The following is a 16,788-nucleotide window of genomic DNA, read 5'->3' as shown; positions in this document are numbered from 1 at the left end:
TCAGCTCAAGCCCGGCGGCGCGTGGAACGCAGGGCTACGCAGCGCGGGGGCGAAGGGCGGGAGAGCGGCACGGGACACGCAGGCGCAAAAGAGCGCGTGGAGGCACCGCCCCGCACGGCTCGGGTTAAGCGGGTGTGCGCAGGCGTGGGGGTCATGGGCGGGACGGTCCCGTGGCGTCTGAGCTCTCGCGCAGGCGGGACTAGGCGCGTGGTGGCCGCGGCGGCGCTGTTCGCCGGCTGTGACGTACTAATTGTGCGCCACCACCGCCGGTGGGCCTGGGGCTCGCGGGAGGGGAAGGAGGAGGAGGAGGAGGAGGGGGAGGTGGTGGAGGTGGAAGCTGAAGGAGAGCGAGAGGCGGCCGCGGCGGGGCGGCTCGGCGGGGCGGCGCGCGGCCCAGAAGCGTTGGAATCCTGAATTGAGACGGCTACGCCTGAAGACAGCAGGAGTGGCGGGGCAGCCGCCGTCGCCGGAGAGATGAGCCGGGAAGCCTGAGGCCGGAGACGCCCGCCCTCGGGCCTGTCCGCCCGGCTTCCCCGCTCCCGGTGAGGACGCCCCCTCCCCTCCCCCCAGCTCTGCCACGGCCTCTCCCATTCCTGGACCCCATTCCTACCTAACCGGGGCCCAGGAGGCCCTCGAAGGGGCTTTTTAAGGCCCTTGCGCGCCGAGCCGCCCGAGCCCGTAGGATCCTACCGGTGCTGGGACGCATTCTGGTCCCCGGGACGGAGCAGGAGAGGGGGCTGGGCCAACCTAGCTCGGCTCAGTTCAGTCCCAGCGCGCCTCGATTCGCTGCCTAAGCGTCGCTTCGGTTCTGTTTCAGTTTCCTCTAAAATCATTCCCTTTCTATTAGATTTTACCACCTGAACCATGGACCTGGTATGGTTCCTTCCTGAGACTACCTGAGCATGCCCACACACCCCACTCATTCCACGGTGATGGAGACCTCTCTTCCCACTCTAGATCACGGTTTTCCTGCGGAAATTGTGTTCTCCTCAGGTGTCTCTGTACCATGTCAGGATTCCCGTACTGAGCCTTCTCCGTTATTAGGCTCTCAACTAGGACATTCCTGGTGGTACTAAAATAGAGAAGTGGAACCTGAAAATACTAGGTTTGATCTGGGGATCTGAGAAATAAGAGCCTCGAGGCCTGCCGCTTAGCCATTCTTCCTTGCCTCTATCTGGGCAGGAGAGAGATGATGGCACAGACTCTGAAGGGCACCTTGTGGACCATATTAACTAGGAAGATATGAAGTTAGGAGTTTTGAAGTTTTTTTCTCTTTTCCTTAGTTTATTTGCATTTGATTGCAGAAGAGGTGTGCTGAGGAAGAGAGGCAGAATCCGGGGTGTAGGATGTTTGGATTCTGACGCTCTAACCTTTGTTTTACAGGTTACTGGAAGATGAAAGAGACTATACAAGGGACCGGGTCTTGGGGGCCTGAGCCTCCTGGACCCGGCATAGCCCCAGCTTATTCAAGTCCCAGGCGGGAGCGTCTTCGTTGGCCCCCACCCCCCAAACCCCGACTCAAATCAGGTGGAGGGTTTGGGCCAGATCCTGGGTCAGGGACCACAGTGCCAACCAGACGCCTTCCTGTCCCTCGGCCCTCTTTTGATGCCTCAGCTAGTGAAGAGGAGGAAGAAGAAGAGGACGACGAGGATGAAGATGAGGAAGAGGAAGTGGCAGCTTGGAGGCTGCCCCCCAGATGGGGTCAGCTGGGAGCCTCCCAGCGGCCTCGCCCTCCCCGCCCTGCTCATCGGAAAACGTGTTCACAGCGCCGTCGCAGAGCTATGAGAGCCTTCCGGATGCTGCTCTACTCAAAAAGCACCTCGCTGACATTCCACTGGAAGCTTTGGGGGCGCCACCGGGGCCGGCGGCGGAGCCTTGCACACCCCAAGAACCATCTTTCACCCCAGGAAGGGGGTGTGACACCACAGGTGCCATCCCCCTGCTGTCGTTTTGACTCCCCCCGGGGACCACCTCCCCCCCGGCTGGGTCTGCTAGGTGCTCTCATGGCTGAGGATGGGGTGAGAGGGTCTCCACCAGTGCCCTCTGGGCCCCCCATGGAGGAAGATGGATTAAGGTGGACTCCAAAGTCTCCTCTGGATCCTGACTCGGGTAAGGTGGGAATGGGGCAGAGGAGGGCATGGGGAGAGCTAAGATCCTGGGAGACCAGGAGCCTCTTGCTGTGGTGAGAACTGGGGTCTAAGGAAAGTAGGAGGGCAGAGAGAGGGAGGGTCCAGAACAGCAGTGAAATGTCTTCAGCCCCGTTTTGAGTAGGAACTAAGTCTGGGAAGAGAGTCAAGGCCGGGATACAGGATCCATAGTAGGTGTCCTGTGCATAGATGAGAAAGGGAGTCGTGGTTTAGTGAAGTCAGTCATGTCTGCTTGAAGTCCCACTTCATGTGGCCTCTCAGGATAAGTGCCCCTGCGTGTACATTTCTAGAGAGTGCCGTTCTTATAGTGGTGGGATGGGATCTCTCTGAGTAGTGGAGTACATCACCTGGACAGTTGTGTGTGACATTCTCACTCAGAGTATTTCTCTTTCGGAGAACCCCACTAAACAACTTCAGGCTTTCTTTTTATTTATTTATTTATCTATTTTTTTAAAATGTTTGTTTATTTATTTTGGTTGTGCCGGGTCTGAGTTGCAGCAGGCTTTCTATTTCTTTATTAATTATTTGGGTATTTATCGAGCCTTTGTTGTATGCCAGGTACTATGCTAGGTGCTAAGCATAATAGTGGTGAGAAATATTTCTGAAATTTACATCTCTCTGAATTCCTAGTGTTTCCTGCTTTCCGCCTGTTTATGAGTACAGGCGTACCTCATTTTATTGCGCTTCGCTTTATTGCAGTGCAAAGACATTGCATTTTTACAAATTGAAGGTTTGCGGCAACATCGAATAGAGCAAGTTTGTCAGCGCCATTTTTCCAACAGTATTTGCTCAATTCATGCTTGTATCACGTTTTGATAATTCTCGCAATATTTCAAAGCCTCCACCCATGAAAAGATTACAACTCACTGAAGGCTCAGATGATAATTAGTATTTTTTAGCAGTGTTTTTTTTTAATATTTTTATTTTATTGGCATATAATTGATTTACAATGTTGTATTAGTTTCAGGGGTACAGCAAAGTGATTCAGTTATACATATACATATATTCATTCTTTTTTTAGATTCTTTTCTCATATAGGTTATCCCAGAATATTGAGTAGAGTTCCCTGTGCTGTATAGTATATCCATGTTGGTTATCTATATTATGTATAATAGTGTGTGTATGTTCATCCCAAGCTCCTGATTTATCCCTCCCCCCACACCGTTTCCCCTTTGGTAACCATAAAGTTTGTTTTTGATATCTGTAAGTCTGTTTCTGTTTTGTAAGTAAGTTCATTTTATGTTTTTTTTTAATTAGGTTCCACATATGAGTGATATAGATACTTGTCTTTCTCTGTCTGACCTACTTTACTTCGTATGATAATCTTTAGGTCCATCCATGTTGCTGCAAATGGCATTATTTCATTCTTTTTTAAGGCTGAGTAATATTCCATTGTGTATATATACCACATTTTCTTTACCCATTCCTCTGTTGATGGACGTTTAGGTCGCTTCCATGTCTTGGCTATTGTAAATAGTGCTGCCAGGAACATTGGGGTGCATGTATCTTTTTGGATTATGGTTTTCTCTGGTTATATGCCCAGGTGTGGGATTGCTGGGTCATATGGTAGTTCTGTTTTTAGTTAAGGAACCTCCATACTGTTCTTCATAGTGGTTGTACCAATTTACATTCCCACCAGCAGTGTAGGAGGGTTCCCTTTTCTCCATCTCCAGCATTTATTGTTTGTAGACTTTTTGATGGTGGACATTCTGACTGGTGTGAGGTGATACCTCATTGTCGTTTTGATTTTCATTTCTCTGATAGTGATGTTGAGCATCTTCTCATGTGTAACAAAGTATTTTTAAATTAAGGTACGTACTTTTTTTTTTAGACATACTGCTGTTGCACACTTAATAGATTATAGTAAGCATAAGTTTTACATGCACCGGGAAACCAAAAAGTTTGTGTGACTCGCTTTATTACATTATTCGCTTTATTGTAGTGGTCTGGAAGTGAATCCGCAATATCTCTGAGATATGCCTGTAGTAACTTTTCCTCTCTGTCTTTTATAACTTCTTGGACATAATTATCTCGTGCTTTAGGGTTTTCATCCTTTAGAGTTTCTATTGGTAGATTTTGTTCCAATTCATCCTTTTTGTGGTCTTATAATTTGTGTGCATCATTTAATCTTCCCATTGGCCTTTGATCTGAGCCAGTTTCTTGCCTCCATTCTGTTTCCCCTGCCCTGCAGGCCTCCTCTCTTGTACTCTGCCCAACGGCTTTGGGGGACCACCTGGGCCAGAAGGGGAGCGAAGTCTGGCACCCCCTGATGCCAGCATCCTCATCAGCAATGTGTGCAGCATCGGGGACCATGTGGCCCAGGAGCTTTTTCAGGGCTCAGATTTGGGCACTGCAGAAGAGGCTGAGCGGCCTGGGGAGAAAGCTGGCCAGCACAGCCCCCTGCGGGAGGAGCATGTCACCTGTGTGCAGAGTAAGGAACCCTAGAGGATCTAGTCTCTTTCCCACAGCTGACTCCTAGATCAGAGTGTGGAGGCCTTACCTCACTCCTCTCTCCCTCCTCCACTCAGGCATCTTGGATGAATTCCTTCAAACTTATGGCAGCCTCATCCCCCTCAGCACTGATGAGGTAGTAGAGAAACTGGAGGACATTTTCCAGCAGGAGTTCTCTACACCTTCCAGGTGAGGCATGAAAGAGATGCTCTTTGGAAGAGGGCTGGGACCGGGGAGATGGGGTGAGAAAGCTGCTGCCTTTTCGGGGAGGAGGAGGGAGCTAGAACTGAGGGGAGGAATCTGCAGGCAAGGTGCCAAGCCCCTGTGAGCCAACCGGGAGGGGCTTTACGTGGGACCCTGAAATACCACGTGTACCTAAGTATTCATGTGCCTCTTACTGGGGAGTAAGCCTTTAGCAAGTCCTCAAAAGGACCCATGACTGAAAAAAAGAAAAAAAAAAAAAAAGGTTAGTTTTAGATTCTTATTCTAGGCAGTAGAAGGTACTTCTGTGTGCCCTAGCCCCCTCGTCTCTTGTGTGACTCCACCCTTGGCCTACCCAGGAAGGGCCTGGTGCTGCAGCTGATCCAGTCATACCAGCGGATGCCAGGCAATGCCATGGTGAGGGGCTTCCGAGTTGCCTATAAGCGGCATGTGCTGACCATGGACGACCTGGGGACCTTATATGGACAGAACTGGCTCAATGACCAGGTAAGGAGGCGTGCAAAAACAGGCCCAAGAGGGGATTCAGGGAGCAGGGTGTCTGGGGCCCTCTGCATGGGGGAGCCCTGTACCCATGCCACACCCTCCATGGCAAGTGGCCTTCCATCTTCTCCCCAGGTGATGAACATGTATGGAGACCTCGTCATGGACACGGTCCCTGAAAAGGTAGGCCTAACCAGATATTTCAGTCCCTGGAAGAACTCCCGCAGTTTTAAGCAGCTTTTTCAGTCCCTTTCATCTCTTCCATTTTACATAAAGAGGGTCTTTCTCTCTGGGGAGAGGCAGTAGAAGGTAATTTGTTCAATTCAAATCTGTAATCTTGGTCCTGAACTTAACAATTTTAGTCCTTTCCTCCAGTCTGTAGTGTTTTTCCCCTATGGCTAACCCCACAGATTGGGGTGGGAAGCTATAAGATGAGGTTAAAAATAGTTTGTTTTTACCCTCGGTGAGTTGGACTAGAGTTTGTTGAAACCAGTCCTCAGAGCCATAATGAAATGGAGTGGGCTGGGGAGAGGACACTTAGCAGGAGGGCCTGAGGTCTTTTAATTCCATCCAGTTCTTTTGTATCATTGGCACAGGTGCATTTCTTCAACAGTTTCTTCTATGATAAACTCCGTACCAAGGGTTATGATGGGGTGAAAAGGTGGACCAAAAACGTGAGTTATGAATTCACATCTACTTGTGTAACACCTTGCCTCTAAAGAAGAGTTCTGTTTCCTGTGAGCCCTTTCCTCAATCCTGTTCATTCAAACTTTCAAGTATTTATTAAATGTCTTCTGTGTGCCAGGTGCTGTTCTGGGCACTAAGGATACAGTATTAAATAAATAAAACTTCTTGCCTTTATGGGGTGAGAGTAAATATGCAAGTTAAATTTCAGCTAGTGGTAAGTGCTATGAGCAAATTAAAACAGTAATGTGGTAACATGGGGGTGGGTACTTTAGATTGGGTGGTCTGGGAAGGCCTCTGTTAGCTGAGACTTGAATGACAAGGAGCTAACCCTGTGCAGATCTGGGGCAAGGGTGTTCTAAGCAAAGGGGACAGCAAGTACATGGGACACAAAGTGAGAAAACGTTTGAGGGTCAGAGGGCCTGTGTGGTTGGAGCAGAGTGAGCAAAGGGAAAACGATAGAAAATTTGGTCAGAGAGTAGATAACGTGAGGCATGGAGGGTAGATTTTTTTTTTTTAATAAATAAATTTATTTATTTTGGGCTGCATTGGGTCTTTGTTGCTGTGCACGGGCTTTCTCTAGTTGTGGCGAGTGGGGGCTGCTCTTCATTGCACTGCGCGGGCTTCTCATTGCAGTGGCTTCTCTTGTTGCAGAGCACGGGCTCTAGGTGCGCGGGCTTCAGTAGTTGTGGCGCACAGGCTTAGTTGCTCCGCGGCATGTGGGATCTTCCTGGACCAGGGATCAAACCCGCGTTTCCTGCATTGGCAGGTGGATTCTTAACCACTGCGCCACCAGGGAAGTCCCGAAGTGAGGGTAGATCTTATTCTTTGTGTTCTGAGAAGCCATTGAAGAGTTTTAAGCAGGGTGGGAAGTGCCTCATGTTTTAAACTCCTGTTTCAATGATAGATTGAAAGAGGCAAGAGTGGAAGCAGGCAGGCTAAATGGAGTAGCTGAGAAGTCCAGATGAGAAACTTGGACCAGAGTGGTAAAGGTAGAAATAGAAGTAGTTTTATCTAGGATAAATTTTGCCAGTAGAACCAATAGGACTTTCTGATGGATTGGACATGAGAAATGAATAAAAGATAAGATTCAAGGGATGATGCTTAGGTTTTTGGCCTAAGTTCCTGGGTAAAATAATGAAGGGGAAGGGGAGCCAACTTGGCGGTGGGGGGGGGAGTTCTTTTCCCCTGTCCAGTTAGTTTACCTGCCGTCTGATTCAAAGGCCAGGAAATATCTATAGTGAGTTAGGGCCGTTGACTCCAGCATTTCTTAATTCCTGTCTCCAGGTTCAAGAGCTTACACCCGCAGGGACCTGGCAGGCCTTCTTCTGGTAGAGGCAGGGTGACATGCAGTGGAAAGAACTTGGCTTTCTATATGCCGGTGTTTAAATCCCACCTCTGCCATTTCTTACTTCTGTGACCTTGAGCAAGTGACATTACTTTTCCAAGCCACAGTTTCCTGATGCGATCTTTCTCAGAGGATTGTTGTGAGTGTTAACTGATTGAGCATCTATTAGGTGCCATGCGTTGTTCTTAGTGTATCATGGATATTAATTAATCTGTATAACAAACAGGTGAGGGTAGGTACTGTTATTTTCACCCTCTTACAGAAAAGGGAACTGAGGTACAGAGAGTTATTAAGTAGCTTGCCTGTGGTCATACGCTAATAAATGGAAGAGCTGGGTTTGAACCCTGAGAGTCTGGCTCCAGGATCCTGAGCCTGGGTTCTTAGCTACTAAGCACTTGTGCCTTTAATGTGTGTAAAGTACCTGGCCCTGTCCTGGGCTCTGTTTGTTGTGCGCCACCTCCTCCGTCCTGCTTTCCTCCTTAAGCCCAAGAATCCAGACATCCAGATGCTGAGCCTTGCCTCGCAGTCTAGGGGCTGGGTATTGAGTTCTCCCACTTGGCTCCTTGCCTGCTTCTCCTTCAGAACCCTCCTGGCAATAGGCAGGATTCCTGTGCTGTCTTTCCTGACCTCCAGCACTGCTTCCTTAGGTGGACATCTTCAATAAAGAGCTACTGCTAATCCCCATCCACCTGGAGGTGCATTGGTCCCTCATCTCTGTTGACGTGAGGCGGCGCACCATCACCTATTTTGATTCGCAGCGCACCCTGAACCGCCGCTGCCCTAAGGTTTGAGAGGGAACGGGAAAGATGGGCAGAATGTGGGGAGGAGATCCAGTGGCAAGGCATTTCAGGCAGAAGGGTGGGTTTGGAGGCTCTGAGGAGCAACCTGGGCTTGCTGCCTGTGACCACCACAACTTGGGTTCAGTTGGGAAATGTAGGGGCATCACTTCCTCCTTTTCTCCATCTACATAGCATATTGCCAAGTATCTACAGGCAGAGGCAGTGAAGAAAGACCGGCTGGATTTCCACCAGGGCTGGAAAGGTTACTTCAAGATGGTCAGTTTCTAGAGGAGGGTTATGGGGGCGGTTTTGGGGGCATGGTAGGAGGCAGAAGTTGAAGCCATACATGTAGGGTCTCCTCTAGAAGGGCTTACCTTCTTTTTATTCTCTAGAATGTGGCCAGGCAGAATAATGACAGTGACTGCGGTGCCTTTGTGTTGCAGGTAAGCAGATACCAGTTGGGTTAAAGAGCTGGGAGGGAGGCGGGAAGCTGTCTCTCATTTGGCTCACAGCCACTTAGGGAGCGGGAGTAAGCTTCTGTGTTAGAATGCAGAAACCCTGATTTCATTGTCCTCTCTTGGTTTCGCCATACCGAATTGGGACTGGGTGTGTGGTCCTTGGTCTCTGGGCCTGATATAGCTGCCTCCTGATCCCCTAACGCAAAGTATTTTCTCTGTTAACACTAGGTGTTTTATGTATCAAATAGGAACACTGGCTTTAGAGTCAGACTTCTTTTGAGCCCCAGTCTATGGGACCTTGGCTTCCTTTGTGAAATGGGAATGTTCTCGGAAAGATCCAGTGAGATGTGTATCATACAAAATATGTAGCACAGGTCCTGATTTGGGGGGGGTGCTCAGTAGATGGTTCTCATGGCCTGCTTTGTTAACACCCAGTATTGCAAGCACCTGGCCCTGTCTCAGCCATTCAGCTTCACTCAGCAGGACATGCCCAAACTTCGTCGGCAGATCTACAAGGAGCTGTGTCACTGCAAACTCACTGTGTGAGCCTCGTATTCCAGGCCTCAAGCCCATTCATTAATGGGCAGGGGGACATGGGAGACCCTTCCTTCCCAAGAAACTCCAGTTCCCTTTGTCTCTAGCCTCTTCCCACCCAATTCCCTTTGGATTTTCATATTTAAATGTTTTAATTGATTTCTGTATTTTTTTTTTCTTTGAGAGAATATTTGTTGATTTCTGATGTTCAGGGGTTGGCCATGGAAAAATCCCCTTTTTCCTTCTGTCTACAGGGGAGTATGGCCTTGTGGCCTGGGTGGGGCAGTCATCTCCCTTCCATGTGCAGGGCTGGGGGGCAGCAAAATCTGTGCTGGGGTGGTGGGCGGGCAATGGGATTACTGCCTGCCAGATCTTCAAACTTTTTTTTATATATATATATATATATATAAATACCATGGTCCTTCTCTGGTCAATAAAGGATCCTTTGGAGATACATAGTGGTGGTCTTCCTTAAGGGGCCTCAAACTAGTGGATATGCTCTCCGGCTTTCCTCCAGTCAATGCTGTTAGCTACCCTTTCATGGGTCTTGAGACTTCCCCGGGGGGCCAGCTTTCCATCCCTGGCTCAGACAGTGCCAAGACCATGTCTTCAACCAAAAGAATCCCCCAGCAGGGGGAGCCAGGGCTGGAAGGAGGGAGAGTAGGTAAGCCTCAAAAATACGGGAGCTTGAGAGGTGCTGAAGTTGGGAAAACAGCATACTTAAGGGAGCCCACCAAGATTCATGACAGCAACCCCAGATGCTCTTAAGCCCGTTGCGTCGGTTCCTTCATCCTTTCTCCCTCCAGCCCGGGGGTATGGTGGCCCTTGATTCCATTATCCCTGTACATTCGGAGTTGGTGTCCGATTTATCTTTGCTGCAGGAGAGAACAAAATTAAATGTGGGTCCAGTGGAGACCTGGAGCAGAGGTAGAAGGAAGTGCTGGTCCCGGGAGCCCGGAAGTCCCTGGAGGCTGAAACCTCGCCCCCCTTGCGTGATAGGGTCTGCTAGGCCACATGACCAGGGCACTCTCGCCTCCGCACGTGTAGGGGTGCAGGGCACCAAGATGGCTGCCAGGCCTCGAGGCCTGAGTCCTGTATGTCACTTCCGTACCGGCAAGAAAGGCGGGCCCTTTAGCCAATGAGGCCGCGGGGCGGGCCTTCACCTTGATAGGCACTCAAGCTATCCAATGGTGGCTGCGTGCCAGAGCGCCGACGAATGAACGTCACGCCGGGTTGCTGAGCGGCGGCAGGCGGAGCCGAGGAGACCAAGCCAATGCGATGGCTGGGGCGGGGTTGGGCTCCCTATAAGTTGTCGATAGGCGGGCACTCCGCCCTAGTTTCTAAGGATCATGTCTGCGAGTCAGGATTCCCGGTAAGAAAGACATTTGCAAGAGATTGTGGCTACTTACCCTGCTGTCCCTTCCGAGGACCCCACCGGGGGAAGCTGAGGTCCACCGCCCTAGGCCCCCCCAGGGTTGCGGGGCGAGCAAGCCGGGAGCACCCGTGGGAGGGGGCGGTGAGGGGCGGGTCCACGGCCGACGTTGCCGCCAGGGCCTAGGTAGAGGCCGAGGACGGCCCAGGTTTCGGGGCTCAGCGCGCGAGGTGAGCTACGAGGGCTCGACCGACGAGGTGCGCGAAGCCCCGGCGTTGAGTCGGGCGGCGAGGTGGCAACCTGGCGTGGAAAAGAGAGGTAGAGGCGACCGTGCGTGGCCCGGAGCCGCCGGCCCGGTTGCCTCACTGCCGGAGGGCTCGCGCGATCGGGATTCTGGAGGATTCTGATGGTACCACTCGCCGAAGGCGGGGGTGCCTGCGTCCTCAAATCCAGTCGCTGAGTCGCGTGGAGCTGTGGGTCGGGGTAGAAGAAGCCGGCCGTTCTGTGTGCTGGTTTTCTTGACGGCCAGGACCGACCCTAACCCCGAGGAGCGGCCGCGTGAGGCACCAGGAGCCCACCCGGCGCCGGGCGGGCGGGTCCATTTTGCCGCACAAGCCGGGCAATTGGCAAACTGCGGATGGTCAGGTCCATTTTCCTTCGGGGGTGAGCGGCCTGAGGTATGGGAGGGCGACGCCATTTCGCGACGGGGCGGGCGGGATGTGGTTTGTTCCGGGGTGGGGGGGACGCCGCCGAGTGGTCGAGGGAGCAAGCACATGGCGTCCCGAGGTGTTCCCCTCCCCCAGTCCGTTTCGCTTCTAAGTGTTGTGCAATCTCCCCCTTTGCTAGCTCGGCTGGGGCTCATTGTGCGCGAGGCCGCCACCGCCCGCGGCCTCCTACATCCGGGCACTGCGAGGGGGGGAGATGGGCTCGAGGGAGTGGGGGAGGGCGCGAGCTGCATGACGTGGGGGGAAGGGGATGTCCTACCCTGGCATCTGGGGAGGAGAGGGCGGGACTTCCGGCGGGCAGGGGCCACGGTGGGAGGTGCACGCGTTTGGGCTTGGAGCGTCAGGCTCAGGACACGTGGGCCCGGAGGCAGGCACCACCTCCGCGCCCCTTAAGCGCAGATTGGTTCCTTCCAGCCTCTGGGTCTTCTAGGAAGGTTACTCTATCATGTCGGGGTCGGCTTGACTTGAGCCGCTCCCGAGATGGGGCCTGACTCAGTTGTAAAGTAACTATTATGTTTTTTTGGGAACACGTGGGGCTTGGACTAGGGAGTGAAGGCTGATGGCATCATGCAAAGTTGGTTTGCTGCTAGGAAGAGGGTGGTTGTCAGGATTTCTACATACTGTATTTTTAAACCGACAGATCTAGAGACAATGGCCCCGATGGGATGGAACCCGAAGGCGTCATCGAGGTGAGGTTGGACCCCTCCCACCATTATCCTTTAACTCTGGCAAAAGCGGTGCCACTAGCATTGTTCTTTGGCTTTTGAAGTGGTGGTTTAGTGAATACACCAGTGATTGAAACCCAGGATTCAGCTGTACTACGTAACATAAAACTCCCAGGTAGTTAGACACGACACCTTAACTCCCTTGCAGAAATTTGTTTACAGTTTTTAAAGTGTGTTTAAAACAGGTCACTCAGATTCTGTTCTCCTTTCTACAACATCTAGGTTCACTGTTTACAAGTGGGCTGGCCCCTTAGGGGGGTTTCCCAGGTCGTGTAGAACTATCAACCATCTGGCTTCCATGGGGAGAAGAGAGGTTGTGGGCTCTGAAGCTGGTGCAGGCACCAGGTCCTGTTTACTCCAATGTAAGAGCACAGCCCTATTTCTCCTACTTGAATTTGTTTTCTACAGAGTAACTGGAATGAGATTGTTGACAGCTTTGATGACATGAACCTTTCGGAGTCACTCCTCCGTGGCATCTACGCCTATGGTTTTGAGAAGCCCTCTGCCATCCAGCAGCGAGCCATTCTTCCTTGTATCAAGGGTAAGACCCTTCTGCCCCAGAACAAGTTCTGGACTGTCCCTGGCCTGGGTAGAGTGGCGCCTGGTTGGTGGTGCCTGTCTTATATCAGCCAGGGACAAAGTAACTCCTTGTTTATCCCAGCTTGGCTTTTGGTTTGTGCCCATGTCTGGTTCATGCCCTGGAAACATGGATTGCTGGTTTAATTTCAACAAGGTAGTGTTTTAGGCAGATCATGCTGGCTTTTTACAGCTGTATTTCTAGCCCAATTTTGTGCAGTACTAAATGGCTGAAACCTGGCCTGATTGTCCAGATCTGTTCTTGTTTGGATACTGTGTTGTCATGTAGACTCTGAAGCACTTATTGCTGGGCACAAAGCTCTATTGGTTGCTTACTGATCTCATTCAGCAGGGCTGTTGAATGTCTCACAAGTCTAAAGAATGCTTTCTACCATATAAAATTTCTCTCCTAATTTGTGTTTAGGTTATGATGTGATCGCTCAAGCCCAATCTGGGACTGGGAAAACGGCCACTTTTGCCATATCAATTTTGCAGCAGATTGAATTGGATCTAAAGGCCACCCAGGCCTTGGTCCTGGCACCCACTAGAGAGTTGGCTCAGCAGGTGAGTTTACCTTTCTTCCCCTGAAGGACTTATTTAGTAAGTGGTTAACATGAACCAGAAATCAGAAGTTGTGCTCCAACTCCTACCACTTTTGGAAGAACTGAAGTATGGGGAAAAGAGATGTTATAAAGTCAGTTGATGACTTTTATGTTTCAAGACTTAGTAGGTTAGTTGTAAGCTTTTTCCTCACCAAACACTGTAAGCATCCCTTACTCCACCCATTTCCTGAGTCAGACGGGGAAGGCTGCTGGGTGGAGCCTGGCTGGCTGGGCAAGTTTGGCTGTTCTATGAAGAAAAACCCCTGGCAATGGGCAAAGAGACACCTGATTGGTGGTGGTGCTCTTGAATCAGTCAGGGGCAAAGCAGATGTCTAGTCCTTTCTTCATCGTAGCTTGATGCCTGGGTTGGTGGCCAGAGCTGTTTCATGGCTGGGGCACATAAAATGTTGGGCTATTTCCTGGGTCTTGGAGGGGAAAAAAATGAGAAACACTTGTCTCATAAGTTGATTACTGAGTTTAGGGGAATGTATTCTTACAGTGTCCTACGGAGGTATCATGGTCATTCTGTGCCTAACTTCTGAACAAAGGCAGTGTGAGCAAGAAGTTACAGTAGAGCTCCACTCGAGGGCCCTTAACGTTTAGAACATGCTTTAAGAGTGAACATGCTGGGCTTCCCTGGTGGCGCAGTGGTTGAGAGTCCGCCTGCCGATGCAGGGGACACGGGTTCGTGCCCTGGTCTGGGAAGATCCCACATGCCGCGGAGTGGCTGGGCCCCGTGAACCATGGCCGCTGAGCCTGCGCGTCCGGAGCCTGTGCTCCACGGCAGGAGAGGCCGCAACAGTGAGAGGCCCGTGTACCGCAAAAAAAAAAAAGAAGTGAGCTTAATAGTGTTTGTCTCAGAGCTGGAAAGAATAAAATACGTAGCACTTAAAATGGTGCCTGGCAGTTGTAGCTAATATACAAGCACTTATGTTTTTCTGGTTCAGATACAGAAGGTAGTTATGGCCTTAGGAGATTACATGGGTGCCTCGTGCCATGCCTGCATTGGGGGTACCAATGTGCGTGCTGAGGTGCAGAAGCTGCAGATGGAAGCTCCCCATATCATCGTGGGTACCCCAGGTCGTGTGTTCGACATGCTTAACCGGAGATACTTGTGTGAGTGTACAATTTTCTAGCTCTCTGCGTCACTTCCTATCCATGCCTTTCCAGTTTCTTAACGTGGCCACAATTTGATTCCCAATGATATCCTCTGAGAGTTGCTCTGTGATGAACCCCATGCGTGTCATCTGAGCCTGGCTTCCCTGTCATCTCAGCCCATGTAGTGTTCTACTTCCCAGGGCTATTGTCTGGCCTGGCAAGGGGGTCCCAGGCAGAGGATCAGTCTTTGTCTTCTGAGAGCAGACCGCCTGTCCCTGTTTTTTTTATTGGGAAAGTTAGGGGTAGTTCACACTTCTCTAGTAACTACCTGTTGGTGTTTTTCTTTCTGCAGCTCCCAAATACATCAAGATGTTTGTACTGGATGAAGCTGATGAAATGTTAAGCCGTGGGTTCAAGGACCAGATCTATGACATATTCCAGAAGCTCAATAGCAACACCCAGGTGAGGAGGACATTGGAGTCTTGCTCGCATGGCTGACAGTTGCTTTGTGTAGGTTGTGGTGTGTTGCTTTGTGTAGGTTGTGGTGTGCTTGGGGTGATGATGGAGCATTATCAAGTGCCAAAGGAGGGACTTCCCTGGCAGTCCAGGGGTTAAGACCTGGCACTTCCAATGCAAGGGGTATGGATTCGATCCCTGCTCAAGGAACTAAGATCCTACATGCCACGTGTTGTGGCCAAAAAGTTAAAAAAAAAAAAAAATTTGGATGATATCCAGACATGTAAAAAACCCAAAAGTGCCAGGGGAACCATGGAGTTCTGGAGTATCCCCTACCCTGAGACTGCTCTTTTTTTCCATTAGGTGGTTTTGCTGTCAGCTACAATGCCTTCCGATGTGCTTGAGGTGACCAAGAAGTTCATGAGGGACCCAATTAGGATTCTTGTCAAGAAAGAAGAGTTGACGCTGGAGGGTATCCGCCAATTCTACATCAATGTGGAACGAGAGGTGGGGCCCAGTGCAGGAGGCGGGCCTGGTGGTAAGTTGTTGGGTATAGCCCCTGACTGATCTCCTCCCCCCACCCCACCAGGAGTGGAAACTGGACACACTGTGTGACTTGTATGAAACCCTGACCATCACCCAGGCAGTCATCTTCATCAACACCCGAAGGAAGGTGGATTGGCTCACTGAGAAAATGCATGCCCGAGACTTCACGGTCTCTGCCATGGTGAGGTTTCTCCACCTTGTTTTACCAGCAGAGTCACATGTCAGGGTCCTACTCACAGGCAGTTCTCTCAGAACCAATGCACCTATTTGTAACACCGTTACACTGTTCTATTTCCTGTTCTAGCACGGAGATATGGACCAAAAAGAACGAGACGTTATCATGAGGGAGTTCCGCTCTGGCTCTAGCAGAGTATTGATTACCACTGACCTGCTGGTAAGTAGAAGGGCATTTGGACAAGAGGGGAGGGAAGATGGGAGAATCCAAGGTGATTCCCTCTTCCAAGGGGCCTGCTAGTGCCCCTCTTCAGGAAAGTAGCAACTTGGAATAAAATCTGGCACGCCTCTGGTTTCTGGGGAGAGGGGATGTTTGTTTCCTTGCCTTCCTTTGGCTGCCTACATGTATACTTAAGTCTTTTTCTGGATAGACTTAGGGTGTCCTCTCATTCACACACTGAAGCTGCCTTTTTTCTGGATACAGGCCAGAGGCATCGATGTGCAGCAGGTTTCCTTAGTCATCAACTATGACCTCCCCACCAACAGGGAAAACTACATCCACAGGTAAATGCAGATCTGGACTGTTAACCAGCCCAGCCCCCTCCTGCCCAATCCTCCCTGCAGGGAAGCGTCTTATTTACTCTTTAATCCTCACTTATTCTAAGGTGTCCTTGTTTTCCAGAATCGGTCGAGGTGGCCGTTTTGGCCGTAAGGGTGTGGCTATTAACATGGTGACAGAAGAAGACAAGAGGACTCTTCGAGACATTGAGACCTTCTACAACACCTCCATTGAGGAGATGCCCCTCAATGTTGCTGACCTCATCTGAGATGGGCTGTTCTGCTACCTAGCCCCAGCCAGGGCTCAGTCCTTGGGGGGCACTGAGGAGCAGCAGGAGGGGGGAGGGAAGGGAGTCAAGGGATGGACATCTTGTCATTTTTTTCTTTTTTTTTTTTCTTTGAATAAATGTCACTTTTTGAGGCAAAAGAAGGAACCGTGAACATTTTAGACACCCTTTTCTTTGGGGTAGGCGCCGTCTCTTCTCCCAAAAACACTAATCCAGTTCCCTAACCTAGTCAACCTCCAAACCCCAGAGGCTCTCCCCACCCCACCTGAATTCCTCTGAAAATGATTCAGTCCACCTCATTTGCTGGACCAAATCTGGAGGGAGAACCCCCGAGTTAGGTGGCCCAGGGGGTTGTCCCCAGGTGGGGGGAGTAGGGGAGAGAAAATGGTAGCCATTTTTACATTGTTTTGTATAGTATTTATTGATTCAGGAAACAAAGACAAAATTCTGAATAAAATGACTTGGAAACTGCCTGCCTTGGCTTGTCATTTCTTACCTCCCCTTCCCTCCCATCTGCTACTGGGTACAGCTCTACTGCCTTCTGTTGAGCTTTTTTTGTTGTTGAC

General features: G+C 50.6%; 2 protein-coding genes across 3 annotated transcripts; both read left to right on the top strand.

Moving 5' to 3' along the window:
- The first annotated feature begins 264 nt into the window (after positions 1-264).
- Positions 265-9,509, top strand: SENP3 (SUMO specific peptidase 3). The gene is made up of 11 exons (XM_082680014.1): positions 265-542; positions 1,384-2,109; positions 4,339-4,578; positions 4,676-4,787; positions 5,159-5,306; positions 5,436-5,483; positions 5,897-5,974; positions 7,980-8,117; positions 8,304-8,387; positions 8,504-8,554; positions 9,005-9,509. The coding sequence occupies exons 2-11, from the start codon at positions 1,395-1,397 to the stop codon at positions 9,113-9,115; spliced, it is 1,725 nt and encodes a 574-aa protein (XP_082536140.1). The 5' UTR covers positions 265-542; positions 1,384-1,394; the 3' UTR covers positions 9,116-9,509.
- An 867-nt stretch (positions 9,510-10,376) lies between these two features.
- Positions 10,377-16,693, top strand: EIF4A1 (eukaryotic translation initiation factor 4A1; the record flags this gene model as incomplete). 2 transcript variants are annotated; one of them, XM_082679104.1, is made up of 11 exons in its annotated part: positions 10,377-10,552; positions 11,841-11,889; positions 12,334-12,466; positions 12,926-13,065; positions 14,051-14,219; positions 14,554-14,663; positions 15,021-15,164; positions 15,247-15,384; positions 15,508-15,597; positions 15,862-15,941; positions 16,060-16,693. In XM_082679104.1, the coding sequence occupies 11 exons, from the start codon at positions 10,377-10,379 to the stop codon at positions 16,202-16,204; spliced, it is 1,374 nt and encodes a 457-aa protein (XP_082535230.1). In that variant the 3' UTR covers positions 16,205-16,693. The 2 variants fall into 2 exon arrangements, with proteins under 2 accessions (XP_082535230.1, XP_082535229.1); XM_082679103.1 differs by having other exon boundaries at positions 10,394-10,475.
- Between the last annotated feature and the right edge of the window lie 95 nt (positions 16,694-16,788).

The sequence above is a fragment of the Grampus griseus genome (assembly GCF_964374135.1).
Source record: "Grampus griseus genome assembly, chromosome: 20".
Taxonomy (NCBI): domain Eukaryota; kingdom Metazoa; phylum Chordata; class Mammalia; order Artiodactyla; family Delphinidae; genus Grampus; species Grampus griseus.
This window is presented reverse-complemented; position numbering and strand designations above follow the sequence as displayed.

What these genes read in the sequence shown, in the direction of transcription:
- SENP3 (XM_082680014.1), top strand. Translation starts at nt 1,395, where the DNA reads ATGAAAGAGACTATACAAGGGACCGGGTCTTGGGGGCCTGAGCCTCCT. An exon ending in TCCTCTGGATCCTGACTCGG is followed by an intron (nt 2,110 to 4,338) that starts GTAAGGTGGGAA and finishes CCTGCCCTGCAG; the next exon opens with GCCTCCTCTCTTGTACTCTG. An exon ending in TGAAAAGGTGGACCAAAAAC is followed by an intron (nt 5,975 to 7,979) that starts GTGAGTTATGAA and finishes CTGCTTCCTTAG; the next exon opens with GTGGACATCTTCAATAAAGA.